This window comes from Pagrus major, chromosome 9 (assembly GCF_040436345.1).
Source record: "Pagrus major chromosome 9, Pma_NU_1.0".
In the NCBI taxonomy this organism is placed as follows: domain Eukaryota; kingdom Metazoa; phylum Chordata; class Actinopteri; order Spariformes; family Sparidae; genus Pagrus; species Pagrus major.
Genome location: NC_133223.1, coordinates 10607631 through 10628941, shown reverse-complemented (window position 1 = coordinate 10628941; position 21311 = coordinate 10607631). Strand labels below are relative to the sequence as shown.

Here is a 21311-nt window from a genome sequence, read left to right as displayed (position 1 = left end):
GTCTTCAGGTCAACACTGGACTGTTCTCCTTTAGATCTCCCTGTGCTTATGTTCAGTTTGTTCCTAGCATACAGCATCTCGAGCAGATAAGCTGCACAGAGGAGAATTGAAAAGATAAGGCTGACTGTGTTCTATATATTTGCTATTGAAAACATATGAGTCAAAGGCAACATGCACACCGCTTGCACAGGGGAATCAAATCCTCCGAAAAATCTAATTCCAGTGAAAAAGAGTAATTCCCGCACAAACTTTTCTTCTCTGCATTAAAAAAGACATAACACTCACAAAGTGACATCGTACTTAAAGGATAGCTCCACTGACTTTACACATTAAAGTGTGTTTACAGGTCTTGGGACGTACTAATGCATATGTCAAATAAGTAGTAAAAAACCTTTTGTGGCTCCAGAGGAAGCTGCACGTAATCTGATATATTGCCTCCAGTGATGTCACTCTGTGCCCAAGTTGCACTGTGGGTAATGTAGGCGCCAGGTTTTGAAAAGGAAGAACAATGCATGGAATAAGAAGGATGATATCCCCTGGTTCTGCAGTATTGAGTATTGATTATTTGTTTCTGAACTGCCCATAATGACTCCAACAGTGTTGTAGGAGTACGATGCTTTTCAAAACCTAGCCACTGCATTACCACAATGCAGCTTAGCCACTGGGTGACATCACTGGAGGCAGTTTATCAGATTACATGCAGCTTCCTCTGGAGCCCCACAAGCTTTTATAATACTTTCTTCACAATTGCAGTAGTTCTCCCCAAGACATGTAAACACAGTTGAATGTGTAAAATTGATGGAGCTACTCTCTGTTAGTCTGTCTCTGACTTCTCGGCACTGTCTGTTGGTCTCAAACCCATCGGTTTCTAACCTAACCTTAACCCGGATCACAAATGAAACTCAAATGAAAGGAAACAGTGCATTTGTTGGGAGCTATTTTCAGTTTGACCTCCAAAGAAAGTTGTTTTGATGATCTGTATAAACTGTTGGTTTGTTTTCAACCTGATTGGCTGACTGCTCGTGTTTTACATCAGGATGGTTAATTCGGGACAGCTTGTTGCTCATTCTACACCTCCTGCTGACTCAACTTGCTATATGTTTGGAACCTGAATTTACGAGTACGTGAACTCCTCCTCCTTATAGCTGATGTCCACACTTCTGTCTGTACCTGTTGTCTCCACTGCCGGTGTGTTAGAGACTCATTCTGCACTTGGGACCGGGCTACTTCCCGCTTTTACAGTGAAAAAGGCCTTTTTTTCCTGACTGCTGCCTGCTATGAACATTTGCTGGTCTGTTGGTTTTGTTTCAGTCAACCTTCCTGCTGTAACTGAGTCTGACTAGAACTGTCTGGAGTTTAAAGCATCGGTACATGGACTATAACTCACAAAGAGTCAGAGAAACTTTTTAAGACAAAAACCTGCAACAGTAAAGGAACGTTTTCCTTGAATAAGCTTGTTCACTTTCCACGAGCAAAAGAAAAGTGTGTGTGTCTGGTTGCTTTTTCTGTGTTTTAATAATTTATTTTACAGTGTATGTTGTAAATATTTACCCAAAGCTTTTTCATGACTTTCAAACAACCCCATAATTTGCCTATCGATCCAACTTATTGGTCCAGAGACAGTAATCTCAACAACAGCTGGCCAGATTTTAGATGCCACCCTCAGGATAAACATCACACTTTCAGCTCCAGCAGTAGTAAGGCTCTGAGAATAGCTCAACAAATAGCACATTATGTGTGACAAAATAATCTTTAAACATACATTGATGAGAGCTTCATCCTGAGCTTTTAACTGCATCTCTTTATCAGTGAATTATTATGGCTCAGGTGTCATCACACATCCTAATTGTTGAGCTTAATAACAGGTGGTCATACATGATGACAAGCTCTGTCCTGGTCCAAAGATGGACTCTCACCTCTCACAAATGTCCTCCTTGATCCCTCTTCAGCCACCCACTGACGCCTGGGCGTTGACCTTTGACCTCTTTCCAGTCCCAGCTTAAGTTCATTGTTCTGTCTCTAAAGAAGAGTATGTGGTGTGGTTGAAGCTTAAAAAAAGAGCATAAGTGGACCCTTGAATTGGTGTTATTTTCTCTCACAAACTGATGATGGTCAGGAGTGAATTTCCAAACTCAATATCAGTGAACACTGCAGCTTCTATGGGGCATCAGCGAGACTTCCAGCTGTTGGTCTGGTGCTCTCAACAAGCTGACAATTGTCATTGCTATAGAAGATACTGTAGCTTTAATTGGCGTTTTTAGACTTCCGTGTAATGCGATCAGAATGATGGATGTTTGACAGTCGTGAAAAGGGCTTCAGAGAACCGGGAGAAACCATAGAAAAATCCACACAAAGTCATTCAATCATTCATTTATTCATCCATTCATTCATTCATTCATTCATTCATTCATTCATTCATTCAACATGTATTTAAAATTTAAAGAATCATTGAAGGCATGAGCATGAGAATTGAGGTGTTAAACTCGTCTTCCGTGGTGATGTAAGAGGACTGTTGTCTTGTCTTGTCCACTCAGTCTGTCTCCATGGCTAACTGAGCTTATTAGCTGAAGGTAGCTAGCTTCAACAAGGAAAGCTAGCAAAAGGCAGAATTTGTCAGTTTCTCTGGTGATATGCTGCCGCCTATATTTTTGGAGCTAGCTTCGAATTATTGACATTCTACACATTACACCTATAAAATCTGCGCAAAAGAAGCAATGAGTGGTCCAAATATTATGGACAACAGAAACAAATGCAGTGGGTAATACCTTTTTAAATGACCATATAGGCAAAAAAATGCAAAAAATGTTGTTTAAACGGGGGAAATACTTACTGTTTGTGTATATTTGCTCATTTTCATTTTGTTGTGAAGGACCTTTTTTAAAAACTACAAATAAAAGTCAGCGACTCTACTATTTTTGTAAATACGAGAACATATTTATACGCCGCTTAAGTAAGACACAGTACAAAGCAGTTTTTAGAACTTAAATTTATTGATTTCGTGTACAAAACGTTTGTAGATGGACTGCGCAAAAGTTATTAGTTCTCAAGCGATAATCTCAAATATAGATATTTGGTATTTCTCACTACAAAGTCTTCATTTAAACATTTGTGGTTGGAAACTATTCTCACTTTGGTCACCTTTTCAGAAATGAGTTAAAGAACATCACGCCAAAGTTATACCACTGAAAACACATTTGCTCTTAAACACATTAAGGCACACTGTGTGGACGGACTTTAAATACTAAATAAGAGAAATCTAAAATATAATACAAGCAGAAGTACTAAGTAAACCTCTCATTTGGCTGATTTCATCATCATTTAATTGTGGAAGTGATTTTCCTCCTGGCGTTGTTTTCTATGGTTTCAAATGGTCAATATTTTCCTGCCTCCTCCTGAATAACTTGAAGCATCTCGGTCTTCCAATAACAATCAAACAGGTTTAAGGACATTATGTGTTATTGTGTTTATCTATGCAGTATTTGGTCTCACAGTGCAGTAACTCTATATTTCATCAACATGTAACTGTAAAAAGAAGAAAAGTGTCAAATCCATGTTGATGAAGCTGATTAACCACCGCTAAGGCTGAGCTGTTCAACTGAACCTCCTCCTCTGTCTGATGATGTCATCACGATGCAATAATGTACAGATCAGCTGCTGCTTTTCTATATCCGCTTCGCTTCCTTATCAGCAATACAGAGGCCTGAGAATCTTGATACTGGGGCCGAGTTGCAATACTGGAATGAAACAAACAAGGATGTTTAAACTGAAGTGTTGTTTATGGTTGATTTGATGCAAACTTGTCATTTTCGTTCAAACCGTTGCAATGTTTTTGTTGAAAACTGACTTTGTGAGCGCGCGTGTGTGTGTGAGTGTGTATGTGTGTATTCTCTCCATGTTTGAAATGAACCTCTGCCGTCTGTCCAAAATAAATTTTCCATTAAACCAGAAGACATGCAAACAGTGAACAGTTTCAGCGTTTAAAGGAGCAGTTCACCCAAACTGCGGCACACCCAGACCTGGCGTCACACAGGGGCATGAGGGGACTGAGCCCCCTCAGTTGCAACATCACAGGGAGAGACATTCTGCTGTGCGCTCTGCTGTGATTAGTCGATAAGTAAGCTTTGAGTTAACAGTTTGAGACAGACATAGAGACTCCGCCCCCTCCAAATTTTTAACAGTCCCTTCAGTCACTTCGTCCTGGCGCCAGGCCTGTGCACACCAGATGCCACTCTGTACCAGACAGTTGTTTATAAACAACTGGTACATTCAAGTTAATTGCTTACTGCAAATAGTTTAGTTGGAAAGTTATTTGTGCCAGCGGCTATTGAGGTGTCAGAGATTGTCCTGAATGGAGACAGGTGAATTGATAAATTGGATCGCCAAGATGTTTAGACTTAAAAATAGATACTTCCTTTTGATCAGAGCTGAGAGCAGCGGTGTTCAATCTTCCTTGTTGAGAAGAAATACTTCCTGCTCCAGAGAACCTCCGCCCACTCCTGCGTGTAAAGCATTTATTCTCTGGGCTTGTTGGTTTTTTTATGATGACGATTATAATGATGCAAATATGCAAAGATAAACTTGTCAGGTTGAGATTATTTCTCTCCTCATCATTTCATTTCTGTAACTTTGTTTTATTTGTTTTAATTAAAAAACTGCGAAACATCCGACGTCAGTCTTCCATTATTTCCACTGTATATCTTTATATCACTGACTTAGACTGACTGATTTACTTCATGATCAGATCAACCATTGCTTCATTTAAGTCAACAAGAATACATTAAATAACTTGATATTACAGCCTTGAGATGTCAACATGTGAGAAAAATCAAATATGAGGGGAATTAAGAATTTTGGCGATGGGCGGGGTAAAATGGCTCACTAGCGCCCCCTAAAAGCCCCTGGGACTACTTTCACAAACATGTACTAAATGTGGAACACGTGAGTATCTTGCGTGACGTGTTGTACTTTAACAAACATTGTATATTGAACAGCGTGGTGTGGCCATGGCCAATATCAATGATTCACCATAAAACAGGAAATTGTTATAGCTTCTGTTTAAATGGTGCATTATTTTCCAAATTTCACATTGCTGATCAGGTCCCCACCCATAATACTATATAGGAGGTATAGTCATTGCACCACCTACTGGCAACAGGAAGTAAGCCAGTTGTGACAATCATTCTTTGATTTACCTTAATTTTCATGGTGCACTCCACTCTTGATATACTCCAACCTAACATGTAATTAGTGAGTGTTCGCTAGCACCTAGTGGACACAAGAGGTCACATTGATAAATTCGTACTGTGATCAATTCAAACTGTTTGTTTTCAGAGCTTTAGTTTACTCTCAAACCTCACCAGGCCAGTTTGCTTCATTTAGTCCCAATCATGAAGTTTACCTTTTAAAGGGACACAGTGTTTCCTCCTGCCCTGCTCTCCATTTCTGATAAGAAGGGTTGTTTTTCCCAACATGAAGAGTTGTAACAAGTAGTTGCAGTATGAGCACAGACTTGGTGGAGGAGCTCATTTGACTTGCTTGGGATAAAGGAGCCCCAGAGAGATCCTACATAGAGAAGCTGACACTGCTGAGTATTAGCCGTATATGTATTCAGAGATTTAACATTTGTACTTAGTGCAGCACACATAGGTGGAGGAATTGTAGTTGTAGTCACTGTACTCATAGTAACCCATAGTGAAGGTTTTTTTTACTTATTGCTGTAATATTGCCAATACAGTGGTTGTTTTTGCCTCTATTGTATTGAAGCAGGTGGAAGGTAAAATAACATAGAATAGAATAAAGTAGAATAGAGTCCAGTAAAATGCAGGACTACGAGGTGTCGGTGGCGTTCCTGGGGACCTGGGGACCGTTCCAGAGGAGAGTCTCCTTCCTGCTCTGTCTCACCTCCATTCCATTTGGATATCAAACCCTGTCCATGATGTTCCTGCTGGCTAGTCCCTCACACTACTGCCACATACCAACCTACAGCAACCTGAGCCAGGACTGGATCTGGGCAAGCATTCCAGTGCAGGTCAGTATTAGAGGTGACTATGCAGAATTTTCCTAAAGATTTTATATGAGTCAATATGAGTTATATGAGTCATATAAAAATAATATCTCTCAATCACTACTTATGGCCTCCTAGGTGTGTGGCATGTCTATCTGCAGAGACCCTGTCTATTTTCTTATTGTTTTGCTGTGTTCAGGACATTTGTGGGCATCATGTAGGTGTTTTTTATGGAAAAAAGTTGCCGAGCTGATAAATATTGGGACTACTGCAGAGTCTATAAACACCAGAATGAATGTAGATTATGACCTTTCCCATTGAAGACAAAAGCCAGATGTTAGTGGGATTTAAGTCCAGTGTAAAAGGGGTATTAAAGGGTTATGCCACCAATTTTACATACATTAAAGTGTGTTTACAGACCTTTGGGACTGCGACTGCATATGTGAAAAAAGTAGTAAAAAACCTTTTGTGGCTCCAGAGTAAGCTGCATGTAATCTGATAAACTGCCTCCAGTGATGTCACTCAGTGGCTAAGATGCATTGTGGGTAATGTGTGGAATAGAAAAGATGGTATATCTGGTTCGGCTGTATCGATTTTGATCATTTCTCTTTAATTAATGAGTCCATCAGTGTTATAGGAATGCAATGCTAGAACAGCAGTATGCTTTTCAAAACCTGGTGGCTAATAACGCTCACCTCATCTCCCAAAGCATATTAGGCGTGTAAATCGCAAGTTTCATCACAATACGATATTATATCGATTCTTTGGACGATACGATATTTGCCGATATCACAAAGTCTGCCACGATACAATTTCAATTTGATTTGATACAGGGGCCTGAGATGATATCATATGCCCATTCAACACAATCAGTTACATTTATAATAACTCACAAAAAACAACTTAAATATGATTTGACAGTTTTATTACTGAACTCTTCAGTGGAAATATGATTTTATCAATGGTCCCAGACATTTAAATGGAAATCAATCTATTCTTTTTAATAAAAAGAAAGCACTGTATAGAAAAGAGCTGCGTATGGACGGAAACAGTGACACAGACGTGCCATGGGAATTTCAAAATAAAGGCATATCTTAACGATGGAGGCGATAAGGATCAATGTTTTCACTTTGCATCGATGCTATTGGATTGTTGCTCATTGAATCGATGTATCAATACAGATCGATGTATTGTTACACCCCTAAAGCACATGTTGTTGAAATCTGTCACACTAAAGCTGGTTTGACCTAGAAAACGTGTGGACAGTGGGAAAGATTAATATGAAGAAGAGCTGCAATAACTGAAACTGAAACATCCAACAAACTACAGACAATACAATCTCTGACCCAATACCCCTCAACAGAAAGTGTTTTCCACTTATTTTCAACACTTTGAAAATAAGTTAAACGCACAGCCTTGAAAGGATAACACAGTGAGCCCTGATGGGAAACTGCTCCCTCTCATCCTCCTTATTCTAGTTATTCACAATCAGCAGACTGTGTTTCTAAGAACTGATAAGGGATAGATCAGACATTTGACCGAAGGGTTAATTAAGCTGTAAGCCCTGAGAAAGTCAAAGTTAGATTTTTTTTTTTTTGTATACCAGCAAAAGTCTTTGTACACAGCTTCAAGATCATCTGAAGTAAAAGAATAACCCTTAGTCATAGTCTGGCCTGAACAAACTGGTTCTGCTGTGGGTACCTCAGGCTGGGGTGTCCTTAGAGAGAAAACTGGACTGCACTGGAAGCTTTTAACTGGTTTGATCATTTACTGGACACACTGTTTTTTCCTGTTCTGTGGCACCAAATAATGAAAAAGTTAAAAACTGACAGGGTATCTTATATAAGGAAATATAAGCATGAAAGACTTTCTCCAAATCTGCAAATGATAGGAAAAAAATTTACAGCATATTGGAGGGCTCAATCAGAATTATGAAAAATAAGGAAGGAGATTAGCATAAAAGAACAAATAAAAGGAGGTGGTGGTGGTAAGAAAAAATATGATACAAGTATTTTTTTCTCTTGTTTTCCTCTTTTGTTGTGAGAGGCAGTGACACATTTAGCAGCCAACACTGCACATTCTGTCTTTTCCCCCAAAATGTGGTGCGAAAACTAATTTTTTCTGGGTTTAAGCCCTATTTCTGACAATTAATCACAGGGTTGTGCGCTGGTGTAGGAGTCATTCCATCTCCTGTTTGTGTGACAAACAGGAGTGTCCTCCTGTGTGTCCTGTTTTGTTTAACACCAGAAGATTCCAGGAGATGAAAACACTTTGCCAACCGCCATTAGAGAACAGGGAAGCATCTATGTTGCTTTGCTACTAGTTTGCCGGCCCTATGAGTTGGTCTACAGCCACAGATTAAAAAAACACATTTACCTACAATAGACAACCAGGATTTGAGGCATATTATCACAGTGGGTTTTCAGCTGGTGCACAAGACCAAACTGAGTGACTACACGTGAAACATCATGTTACACTCTGTTGTATTTGTGGTCATTAATGCTGCTCATCTGATCGCCTACATTATTGGATACTGCAATGTGATACCAGGTTGCTTTTCTCCAAAGTTGATTATTTTCTAAGTGTATTGCTGCAGCTGGTACCGCCTGCAGTCTGCAGTGCCACAGCCTTAACACATTACACTCAATCAAATGAATGTGAGGATTGGCTTTGTAAACTCGACACCTGACATAGGATGAAACACACGTTAACACATAAGTCTTTATTTTCTTCTAAATAAATAAAAAAATCCGTAAAAAAATGGTTTCCTGACCATTTAACAAAGTTCATGTTGAAAAACCTAACTTTATGGTACTGTGTGGCTCTAAAACAAACTAAAACTGTAAACAACTTATTCACTTTACTATACGTCAAAACTCTGTGCGAAGAGTTTTTAGAGAAGAAAACGAGACAGAAGCAAATGAGGACCCCTGACAGAGATCCCAGCTAGGTCCAGTGTCCTCAAATAGGCGCCCCTAGTTAAATCTCCCATCTGTATGCAGAATTGTTACTGTCTGAGATGAGGCAGATGATCGCTGTGGTGTTTTCAAACTTCAGGAGCTACACAGATGGGACTCTCGAGCTGATGTCAATGTTAATACAGTATGCCATTTTAAAATGCATTTCACGTGTGATTTCTTTTATTTCACATGTGAAACATTTGAAAACCACATAATGCATTAATATTGTCTCGTGTGTTAAATACGAATGATATAAACACAGTTTTTAGTACCAGCTTTATTTAATCATACTGTATGTTTTCAGAGCTTTGGTTTACTCTCTAACCTCACCAGGACATTTTACTTAATATAGTCCCAATAATCAGTTACCTTTTTAAAAGGGACACTATGTTTATCTCTGCCCTGCTCTTTGTCCATTTCTGACATCATGAGGAGTTGTGACAAGGAGGAGGAGGAAAGGTGGATAAAGGAGGTGTGAAGCCCCATAAAGATCCTGCAGAGAGGGACTGACATTGCTGCATCAGGAGTATTAACAGTATTTGTATTCAGAGAGACTTAATACTTCTACTTATTATAGTATTCATAGGTGGGAGGGAGAATTGTATCTGTAGTTGTATTTAGAGTAACAGAAGGTATTGGTACTTATTGTTGTCATATAAATTTAGCTGTTTTATACATCTATTGTAAAAACAGTAACAGTAAAAATAAAGTAGAATAGAGTCCAGTAAAATGCAGGACTACGAGGCGTCAGTGGCGTTCCTGGGGACCTGGGGTCCGTTCCAGAGGAGAGTCACCTTACTGCTCTGTCTCACCTCCGTTCCATTTGGATATCAAACCCTGTCCATGATGTTCCTGCTGGCTAGTCCCCCACACCACTGCCACATCCCAACCCACAGCAACCTGAGCCAGGACTGGATCCAGGCGAGCATCCCCACACAGGTCAGAACCAGCTGGATTTGGAACCAGGCCCGTTCAAGTGGAGTAACTGTGAAAGAGAAAAATATTATTAAATGCCTCAATTTAGACTTTTTATTCACCATCGGACAGTTGTCACTTCTTTAGCCTGATGGAAATTACAGCTTTGTGAAGCAAACCAGGCTCTATTTGTTTCCGCTAGTTGTCAAAGAACGGCTCATCATTCTTTTCTCTATTCTTTTTTAAAGGGGGTCGGGTGACTAGCTTTCTTTGTGAAATAATCCTGAGAATAATGATAGGGTAGGATTTGGATCAGATTCAAACTTACATTGCACCAATATAATTTCATTTTGAATATGTGGACTGGGTTTAAGCTTAGCAGCACTAAAGTACTCTTATTGCCAGACCTAATGTCTGTAAACATTACACAGTGTGGCAACATATTCCCTCTGCTTTGTTGTGTAAATAAAGTTGTCTTGCCTTGAATGCAATTCATGCTACACTTAATAATCTCACTGTTTACATATAGGGAAGTGGATTTAGTGCAGACAGTGACATTTTGGCACAATGATAAAAAAGTACAGCTTTCACCAAGTATGACTCGGTCCACTTTGTTAATACCAAAGAGCCGTTGAAAAGAATCGGATCATTTGGAAATCTCTTTAAATCACTTTAAATCACTTTAAAGGTGCTATTTGTAAGAAAGGTTGATTTTTGAGTCTCATTCCCAACTCGTTAAATAATGATGCTTTGGAATGGCGGCCAACCCGTCCTACAATCCCAAAGCGTCAGTTTTTGATGAGTTGGGAAACCCAACTCTAACTAATAACTTGGTTGCAAGGTTAGTCTTTTCAATGAAATCAAATTAACGACTTGATAAAGGACTCCCCTACTGTTTGCAGCATCAGTTGAACTTTTACGTTGTCTTATAAGTACGACAATTACAGAACCTCAGACTGAAGAAATCTAAATCCCAGTCATTTGCCCTGGGTGCATGATGGTGCCATGCAGCACAAGTTTGAATAAATCATTGATAAAAATCAATCATTTTCATTTCCTTTTCAGCAGGTGGCAGAGCAGCCAGAGAGGAGCAGTTGTAGCCGGTACAAGCTGGACCAGGTGCAGAATCTGTCTACACTTGGAAGTCTGGAATTGGTCCACAACCTATCCGCACTGGGATCGAGTCCAGAGATCCTCCTCTCCAGTCTGAAGCAGGAGGGCTGTAAAGATGGATGGAACTACAGTACAGAGTACTACCATTCTACTGTAGTGACTGAGGTACACCCCCACCCCCGTCTACCCTATGTTACTGTTTAGACTCCATCATGTTAAATACAAATTCAGACTTGTCTAAACAGTTTCTGTTGTAAAACATTAAGAGGAGAGACCTCATTTCAACATGAAATTGTGTTCAGTTTGGTCCCTCACCAGATACTCATTCTGATGTCCTGCAGTATCTTTTCTTTTTGCCATCTTCTCTCTGTACTGTCATGAGGTAAAATGTATATCCCCTCAATTTAGAATTGTAGTATATGGTGGACCCTTGCAGCTCGTTGCTGTAGACAGGTGAGAGTGAAGTTAAAGTCACTTTTTATCCCAAAAGTTAAATAAAAACAAAGGCTGTGCTCTCCTGGACCAGGCTACCTCTCTGTCCCAATGCACTTCTCAAAGTTTTCAAACATTTTGAGCTAAATGAGGCTCTACAGTCACAACTTTGACGGAAAATGTCAGAAACAGCGGAAAGTCTTCATACACAGAGTTTGAGTCATAGGAAAGAATGCATGTAAACAGACAGTCAAGAAAACAAGGAGGGCTCAAATACCATGAAAACTTGGCAGTGAGGCGCAGACTGAGGGAATCACAGCAATCACACTCCCCAACACAATGTGATTTATGTACTTGTAATCCTTTGAGGCATTAGGTCTATTTCCATTTGTAAGGCATATCATCACTGGGTAAGCAAACTTTTGGCACAAGAACAGCTCAGGAGGACAGCCCAGCCCACAGGAGAAAAAACAGTCCAGAGGCAAGCTGACGCCACAGCCCAGCTAAAACCAGGCAACTTGGAGGCTGTCTGGACAGGAGGGGACCAGATGCTGGAGGACCAGACTGAAGAGCTGGACACTACAGACCTGGCTTGGAGGCACCAGACACTGGAGGACTGCCTATAAGATTTTGGATAATGAAGAACCAGGTTCTGAGAAGCAGGGCACTGCAGCACTGGGGTCACTGGAGTTACATGGTGGAGGACCTGGCTCTAAGGCAGGGGTCTCATTTGTCATCTCGTAGGAGGGCCACTTCAGCGTTCAAGTACTACAAGAAAGTGCAATATTTCTGAAAATGTTAGGTCTTTATTTCCATTATTAACATAATAATATAAAAATGCAAACCGCAGTTTGTATACAATATTACTTTAATGCAAACAGAAGTATACCCCTCGATGCAAGTTAGTTTTTAACAGTTTTCCTTGTAAATAACTTATCTGAACCTTGCACTCGGCTTGCTGTGGTAGTCATAGCACAGAGTAACAGGAGTCACAGTTACCTTTTAGTGCGGAGAGAGTTAGGAAAGCTGACTGACAAGACAAGACTAAGAATGTAGGACCACAATCTGAGAATCTGAAGACCAGTGCACCAAGGGGAAGGACTGAAGAGAAATGGTACTTAGGAGATGCACACTGGAGGACTGGGCTCACTGGAACAGGACACTGGAGGACTGTCTCAACAAATATGACTGCTAAATGAACAGAATCTGATTAGCAGGACAATAAGGCCCAGCCCTGGAAGACCAGGCCCAAGGGAGTTTGATTCATGATGGCAGGGCTCGGAGGAGATGGCCACTGGAGGACCATCCCAAGAGAAGTAATACCCTCTAGAATGGGTCTGAGACAAACTGGATGCTGGTGGACTGAGATCAGAGGAAGAACCAATCAGCTCAAGCAGGAAACATGAGTTCAGAAACTTCTCAAGACTGAGAAGAACAGAGACTCAGCACAAACTGACTCAGGATAATCATGAGTACAAGAAAAGAAAAAACAAGCAAAGATAGACCAGGTCAAAGGAATACCTGACTCATTCCCATATTTGCTTTGAATTTCAGTGTCTATGTGTCTTTTGTTAATGTCTGCTGCAGAATGTCAATATGTCCGTTGTCTTCCAGTTTAACCTGGTGTGCAGCGACCAGTGGAAACAGCCTCTGACCTCTCTTGTCTACTTTTTCGGAGGACTGAGCGGATGCTTCATCTCTGGACGGATCTCTGACCGGTACTTTTCAGTTTCAGTTCAAGCTGGCCACTCCTCTCAGCTACTATGGAGTTAACAGAGGGAGAATGTTTAGCCAAAGTATGCCTGATAGTTAGCTGTCAGCTGACCAAGCACTGACTAAAAGAGATGAAGGTCTGGTACAGTTTGTGGAAAAAGGAAATTTATGGCAAATACTCAACAAAGTAATTTTGATGTTTTGTCAGCTGAATGATTTAATGTTTAACCTAGAATCTAGAAATCTACACCATGTACATATCCTGCACATTCAAAAACAAGAAGCTTTCATGGCTTGCTGTTAACATGGATGACCATCGTGCTACTAGGCACCAACAATATCTTCCTACTTCAGTGTCTATCTACTTAATACACACCATTATACAGTATGTTACTGTTGTGGCTGACACCATTCTATTCTTGTATTCTCTCTGTTCTCTCTTGTATTTTTTAACTTCAGGTTTGGTAGGAAGCCTGTACTGTTTGGCTCTATGGCTATGCAAAGTGTCTTCAGCATCTCTCTGGCCTTCGCTCCTTCCTGGCCGGTCTTTACCGTGCTCTACTTCATGATTGGCCTGGGTCAGCTCGCCGGCTACGTAGCTCTGTTTGTATTAGGTATGGGTTTTTCGTCTTGATCATACTGTAACTGCTGACTTTTATCCTCCTCTCCACTGGTTGTAAGCAGTAGTGTTGTTGGTCTGTTGTTGACCTCAATGGAGTCTCATTGGAGGACAGAAAAACACACTGTCCATACCCATGACACATGTCAAATTCCTCTTCTGTCTGTTTTGGCTTTTCATACACTGCCAGGGCTTTTAACCCCTGAAGAAAATCTTGTATTGTTGACAGGGTAAAGAGATTTCTTCAATAATGCTGAAGAATGATTGTCAGCTTGTCAACCTTTCACTACTTGGATGATGTTAGTGGTTGTCATATGATTGTACATTTGTCAACCTTTCACTAACTTGGATGATGTATTAATACTTAAAGAGCTGTCTTAGCTGTATTGTATATTTATTCAATAGTCTGACAACAGAAACAGGTCCATGAGGACACTTAATTTAATTCTCTGACACAGTTTATTTTTTTTGCACAGGTTCAGAGACCCTGACTGGTTTGACCAGAGTTTTCTTTTCTAACCTGGTCTTGCCTTTTGTCTTCGTGTCTGCTATGATGCTGTTGCCTGCTATTGGCTACCTGGTCAGGGACTGGAGATATCTGTCACTGATCATGGCTGTGCCAGGCTTGGCCTGTATCCCTCTCTGGTGGTAAGATGATCTCGGTACACTCAAGATATATCTTCATATTGTGTTAAGTTATTATTTAGGAATTGATCCAACTGTGAAATGATACCTCTCCCTTGTAACCTAAATTTTGTGCATTGACGTACTACAAAAGAAACTCATGTAGAACACTTTCAGTCAGACGAAAGAACAGAGTGAAAAAACTTTGTTACATGAGCACTCTATCTACTGTCTACCTTACGATGAAATAATTGTTGCTGTGCTAACTCTTAATGACTGAGAATGAGTATATAATGCACAGATGAATGAACCAGATTGATCTAGAGTCCTTCTCCAATTTCCACCAAAATCATTTTTAACTTAAATTTTAGAGGACACATTTTTGTATTTGTCTATCTGTCCACCAGGCTGGTTCCAGAGTCTACACGCTGGTTGGTGTCTTGTGGCCGTTTGCAGGAAGCAGAAACCCTGCTGAGGTCAGCAGCTCTGGAGAATCAAGTGGAAGCTCCACATGTCATCTTCCTCTCAAGCAATGTAAGTAACCTCTAACCTCAGCCTTGATCCACACACTAAATGAGAGCAGCTATTGTAATGCAGTGTCTGTCTCTCCCCAGGTTGAAACAGTAAAAAGCCAGAAGGATGAGTCCCTCAACTTCCTGGACCTGCTGAGGACCGCAAACATTCGAAATATCACACTTGTGCTGTGGCTCATCTGGTGAGTTCAAATACCTTTACACCGCAATTTTTCCTGCAATTCAGGAACTTCCTTCTTTCTAGCATTGCACGGTCAATTAGTTCATCCTTCCAGAGCAATAGTCTCAACTACCTATTGTCCTTTTCCAATTTACTGTGGATGTTCATTGTCCCAACTTACCCCAGTGACCCTCTGACCTTTCCTTAGCACCACCACCGAGACAATATTTTTCTCTTACTGTGATAACATCACCATTTAATGTTAAGATTGACATTCCTCTTCTCAGAGGATTAACCCTTTAGTTTAAAATGACCTCATGACCTCTCTTCTGGCACCACCCTCAGGACAAACCATCATCAGTGTGTTGTTCCCTCTGCCCAACACTTTCATACTGTTGCTGTAAGCAACGATGCGGCCAAGCGGCAGCTAACATGACTGTAGAGTTTGAGTTTAAGTTTTGCTCCCTTCTTATTTGCAGGTTTTCTGTTGGCATGAACTATTTTGGACTGTCATTCAACATATCTATTCTCTCTGGCAACCCCTACCTAAACTACTTCCTGATGACAGTTGTTGAGCTGCCAGCATACGCTGCCAGCTGGCTGCTGGCACGCAGTTTTCCTCGTCGTCAGTCCTTTATCAGCCTCGCCCTGCTGGGGGCACTAGCTCTGCTCCTCATCCAGATAACTCTGCACGGTAAGACAAACTAGCTGTACACCACTGTTTAGTTTCTTTATGCTTGAATATACAGATTCAACTTATTGAAAAATTATTCAGACCGTTAATCAGTTTCAACAAAATTGATTTTTCAGTGACGTGTGCTATGCCTGACAAGGATCTGGATCTGGCATTGTTGACATTATTATTAACTTTGCAGTCATCCTGTTCCCTGCTTTTGAAGGCACGTTGCTGCATTTTCATTGTGTTAGCACCATCATCTGCTGATCAGTGGAGTAATGTGAAACCGTTAGCGGGACTGTGTTCTCACCATAGACTGACAGAGCTTGCAGCTGAAAAGTTAAGCCAATGTGGAAGTGCCTTTAACCTGGCTTCTTTCTCGGGGGCGACTCCACTGGTTTCAAAAAGAAGTCCAATGGTATTTAAGCTTATGCAAAAATAACCCTACTTCTCACTTGATTTATAACTTCAGTAAACAGTTTCCTAATGAGTTTATGGTTTCAATCGCTTGTTCCAATTCTCCTTCAATACACCATGATGATAATTTTGTAAATTATAGTAAAAAATACAATGAAGCAGGGTATCCTTAGGTCATGGATACCTTGTGATTTACAAGTTGCTATGACAGCGTGTCCTCGGGTTGTCAGTCAGATCCAATCAGGATATTATCCCCAGCGTCACCTTCTCGTCCAAATATGGTCACTTATGGATCCAAAATGGTGAGGGCATAATGCTCGAGACTTCAAAACAGTGTTCCACAAAGCAATGGGTGACATTATAGTGGGTTTAGAAAAACATACCTGCACAAGCAGTTCTCAAGTAAGATTGGCTTTTCACTTTTACAAGAATAAAAGGCTGTATTTGGCAAATGTAATAGTATCCCAGATAATAAGTTTCTTGAGTGGAATCTGCCCAAACCAATGAATGTGCAGGACAGATCAAATAATGTTTCCCTGAAACAATAGCACCTTGGCTCTGACACAGGGGTTATTTCAGTCCTGAACAGGGATTTTACTAATGTAACCTGCAGTCCAAGCAAATGATGTAGCTAGCTATTGCTCTTCAACTTTAAAATTAACACTAACATCCTACTGTAAATTATGTTGGTGGTCAGTCATGCTAGTGGCTGCAGTTTATGTAAGAGAAGATAAACACACTGTAGAATCTATTCCTGGGTGAAAAGACTAAGATGACGCCACCCTCCACACTCTTTATGTACAAAATGCCTCTTTTATTTATGCCCCATGCACACCACACATGTTGAGAGATGCAAAACTTGACAGGCCTGCAGTGCCAAGTCATGGTATGATTGGGCAGTTGCTATTCAGGGCAGAGGTTCAGTGCTTCAAGAATGCTTTGTTTCTCCCATCACTAGCTTAAAGCCCTACTCCTGCCTGCAGGTCATCCAGCTGTCACTCTGACCCTGGTGTTGCTGGGTAAATTCGCCATTGTGGCCTGCAGTGGGGTGTTGTACGTATTCACTGGTGAGGTGTTTCCCACAGTCATCAGGAACACAGCAATGTCGTCTTGTGCCATGTTCACCAGAGTGGGGTCCTCTGTTTCTTCATACCTGTTGCAGCTGGGTGAGATCCTTTACTTCATACATCATACTACAGACAGTGTATATAAAATACCTTCAGTTTAATATGATCAATATGGTTTGTTTGAACCAGTTTGTCTATGTGTGAAGTTCTTTATTTATGAAACATCATCATGTTGCCGGTTGGCGCGGCTGGTGTGGTCCCATCACAAGATGGTCTCTAGTGTGACTTTCTCTTCGGTCTGCAGAGAAGCATTTTGGTAGCAGCACCACCCATGCCAGTTGTAGTAGGAGCTGTAGCTCTGGCTTCACCTAAATGACAAAACAACAATGTTTTTCCAGTTGCCCTTAGTTGAATATAATGATACAGATAGTTTTAGTTTTATCTGGTGAGGTTTTGAGATATCTATCTGAAAAAAAAACAAACAACAATTGTAGACCTAGTTTGGATTTACTGTATGTCAGGGGCTTAGCTTGAGGCTACTGCTGGTATTGTTTTCTTGTAGGAGGGCCACTTCAGAGTTCAAGTAAGCAATATTTCTCAAAATGTAGTTTTGTATTTCCATTATTAAGATAATAATACAAAAGGGGAGTCACATTTTACTTTTAGCATGGAGTTAGGAGGGTTTAATAGCGGAGGATTGGTTGTCAAAGTTAAATAAACTCAGTGATAATAGGGAACCTGATAACGTTAATGAGGGAAAGGAGTTGTTACCTCACTGAGAAATTGGAGGTTTAAATCCTGTCACCTGCAGCTCTTCATCAAACAGCTCCTTCTCGTTCATTACTCTCACAGACTGAATAAACCCACTCCCAGACATATTTAAAATCGATCCACTGTCTGCAAATGCCAGAAATGACAGCTGTTTTACTCTGTAGATGCATTTTTGGCAGGACCCCTGCTTCAGGAGGCAGGTCTGATTTGCGGTCTGGTTTTGTCTCCAGTTGTGTTGAGTGAGTTCCTGCCGTGGATCGTCGTGGGTTCTCTGTCACTATTCAGTGTTCCACTCTGCCTCTTCCTGCCTGAGACCCTCAGACAGCCGCTGCCTGACACCATCCAGCAGATGGGGCTCATACAGAAGTCAGTCAGATTAAACAGTTCACTGTGTGTGTGTGTGTGTGTGTGTGTGTGTGTGTGTGTGTGTGTGTGTGTGTGTGTGTGTGTGTGTGTGTGTGTGAAGGGAGGGTTGTGCTGTTTGTCCAGGTTTGCTCCACTTTATCACAGATAGCTGTGCTGGTGACAAAAACAAGTGTAGGTGCTGTTAGATATTAGTATCATATTCCTGCAAACCAATAAAAGGTGTTCAATACATGTACAAGCGAATCTTTTTTAACAAACTTTTAAACTGAACTTACTATACTGACTCACCATTTTCATCATCAATAGCTTTTAGTAGTGGAGCTTGTCACTGTTGACCGACAGCAGTGTTGTCAGCTCATGGTAATTCCAAGTGCTGTATCACAGGCAACGATATGATACAGCACTTAGAACATTAAATATATTTTCAAAACATGTATGAAAGACAATACACCAAATTAAAAAGTATAGAACAAGATGTTATGTACACTTGACAATGGGATGAAAAACAACAACACTGTGAGTGGAGCTTGAATAATGCAGCTCTTTTCATCTTACCTCCAGGTTCAGGTGGCCGTGGGCCTCCACCCCACTTCCAAAGAAATCAGCGAAGGACCAGACTTCTGCACCTGAGATCATCTGCACAACTCATCTATAAGACTCCTGACAGACAACAAAATGAAAAAACAAACTATGGACGACATAATAACTGCTTAAAAAACACCACAACCTTGGTTTTATTCTAAAATGTGATTTTATTCTATTTTGTCAGGATCGTGTCGTTGTTAATGACTTGTGATCTCTGAGAGAGGACCTGCAGAGCCTGCAATGATGCATTCACTGACACCCTATGAATAATCACAACTGTTTATTGCATTTCCATACAGCATGAACAAAAAAAATATGTTGGAAATTTTCACAGAAAAATAAGGACTCACATAAAGGCTGTGTTTTTTTCATTAAAGCTAAAGGAAAAACTGAAATCAGCGTAACTTTAAAAGGGACATTTAAAATCACACAGCACTTTACTTTGCTTGCTGTAGGTGTAATTTACTGGGTTTCCTCCCATGGATTAAAAAGAATGGTTGTTAGAGAAGATAAACATGACATGACAATCAGTCTTAGCATGCATATGATAAATATGATAGATATGAAAAAATGAAATATAAAATATGAGTGGAAAGAAAGAAATCATGAATCAGTTTTCTGTACAGTCTTCATGAGAGCTTTCATTTTACTACTGGAGCAGCAGGAGCAATGCTAAAATGTAAGATTAAGAGTTGGCAATACAAACTTATATTTTTTGTTATGTATATAAAGAATTTATTGTTCATTTTCTTCCAATACAGTGAATAAAAATATCAATGTGTATATATTGACATAATGATTTCTTTAAATAATAATTCTATTATAATTACGAATAATCTTAACATGTTTTCATTTAGTTGATTCTACGTTGTGTCTTCATAAAGTTTATTGATTTAATTTAATCCTGACCGTCGGATTTTGCAGTTTCTGAGGGCATATGAACGCCACAGTAGTCTGAACTGAATAGGGCGTGGCTTGTCTATATCTTGCTCCGCCACAGGATTCAGCTTTATGTATTTATTTATTTTAAGTATTATTATTTTTTATTCAAGAACTTCAAATACATACAAACAATGTATACAAGTTCAAAATTGCAACCCATTCTCAGGACTCCAGCTCTATGAAGCTGCAAAGGGTTTTTACCGCACAAGGTGATCGGGCCTCCAAAGTAAAAGCATGGAAAATACACGTTTTTACAAACCAAATATGTAGCAGCGGGTTTTTACAGATAAAACTCAAACATATATTCTTCAAGGCAATCTTTGAACACATAGCGAATTTGGACAGAAAATGTAAAGTACTTGAAATCACAGGTGAGCAGCTCTCAGTCCAGGGGAGGCTGGACAATGCTGCGCTTTCATGGTATGGTTGCCCAGTCCATAGCTCTTCACATAGTCATTAGTTAGTTGGATAAACTGGCTGTACTCTTGATCAAAGGTGCTGGCTGGTACGGTTGTAGGCCTATTCATTCTTTCCATTTTCCATAATATACATTAATGGGACAACAATTCCCAGGGCTGGTTGCCAGGATAAGGTTGAATCCTAATCTCACCTCCAGGTCCCAAAGTCACAAGGTTAACCTGCTGTCTTGTGGTTGTGGTGATGTTTTTGGATGACCTTGCTTCAATCCAGCAGGTGGTTGACTTGGATGGTGTTGTAGGCTGTGGGGCTAAGGAGCACCCTAGCACTAGACAGTCTCCTGCCCATGAGGGGCTGGTGAGCAGTAGCTATTTGAGAAGTTTGAAGCTTTACTCCACATTTTCTTCACAGTCTGCATGAAAGCATGTGTGGTGAGGATGATCTGTGTGAGATACCATATCACAGAAGTAGGAGAACTACTCACAGGAGTACTACGGCCCTTCGTCCTTTCTGAAAGTGGTGAGTCTGCAGTATCTGCTGAAATGGATTGTCAGAGCTTTGATGGTAGAGCAGCTGTGCATGTCTTGCAGTTCCTCTGCCTCTATGAACTTGGAGTAGTAGTCAATGATGTACTGTTTGCAGTCAACTCAAACAGATGGGAAACCACCACCTCAAATGGTAACTCAGATGTCTCTTTTGGTTGGAGTGGCTGTCGGGGTAGCTTCTTTTGAATATCAGAACACCTGTTGCAGTTTCAGACTCTTTAGACTACACACTTTATGCATACCAGCCACCTCCAGTGAGCACAGCCAGAGCTGCACTCTGGATAGTGTCTAGCCCATGTCCTTGGTTCTCCTTTACTTTATTGTGAGGTTGTACTTGCACCAGTGGAGTGGAAGGCCCATTCTCTGGATGAACATGGGGGCAGACAGCAGTGGCTTATATCAAACATATCTTCCAGGTGTTTGTGGTCATTGTAAACTGTGACGTGTTCTGA

The 21311-nt window shown here is 40.6% G+C and overlaps 1 protein-coding gene across 1 annotated transcript; it reads left to right on the top strand.

The window, feature by feature from the left end:
* Window positions 1–9693: 9693 nt before the first annotated feature.
* Window positions 9694–19025, top strand: LOC141002709 (solute carrier family 22 member 4-like). Its single transcript, XM_073474091.1, has 11 exons — window positions 9694–9903; window positions 10948–11157; window positions 13039–13142; window positions 13597–13751; window positions 14233–14404; window positions 14788–14914; window positions 14995–15095; window positions 15553–15767; window positions 17150–17332; window positions 18235–18370; window positions 18932–19025. Exons 1-11 carry the CDS (start codon window positions 9694–9696, stop codon window positions 19023–19025), a joined length of 1707 nt encoding a protein of 568 aa, XP_073330192.1.
* The last annotated feature ends 2286 nt before the right edge of the window (window positions 19026–21311 follow it).

Excerpts from the sequence above, each read along its gene's own strand:
- LOC141002709 (XM_073474091.1), top strand. The coding sequence starts at position 9,694 with ATGCAGGACTACGAGGCGTCAGTGGCGTTCCTGGGGACCTGGGGTCCG. Across the intron at positions 14,405-14,787 it reads GCCTGTATCCCTCTCTGGTG|GCTGGTTCCAGAGTCTACAC; the intron begins GTAAGATGATCT and ends TCTGTCCACCAG. Across the intron at positions 14,915-14,994 it reads TCATCTTCCTCTCAAGCAAT|GTTGAAACAGTAAAAAGCCA; the intron begins GTAAGTAACCTC and ends GTCTCTCCCCAG.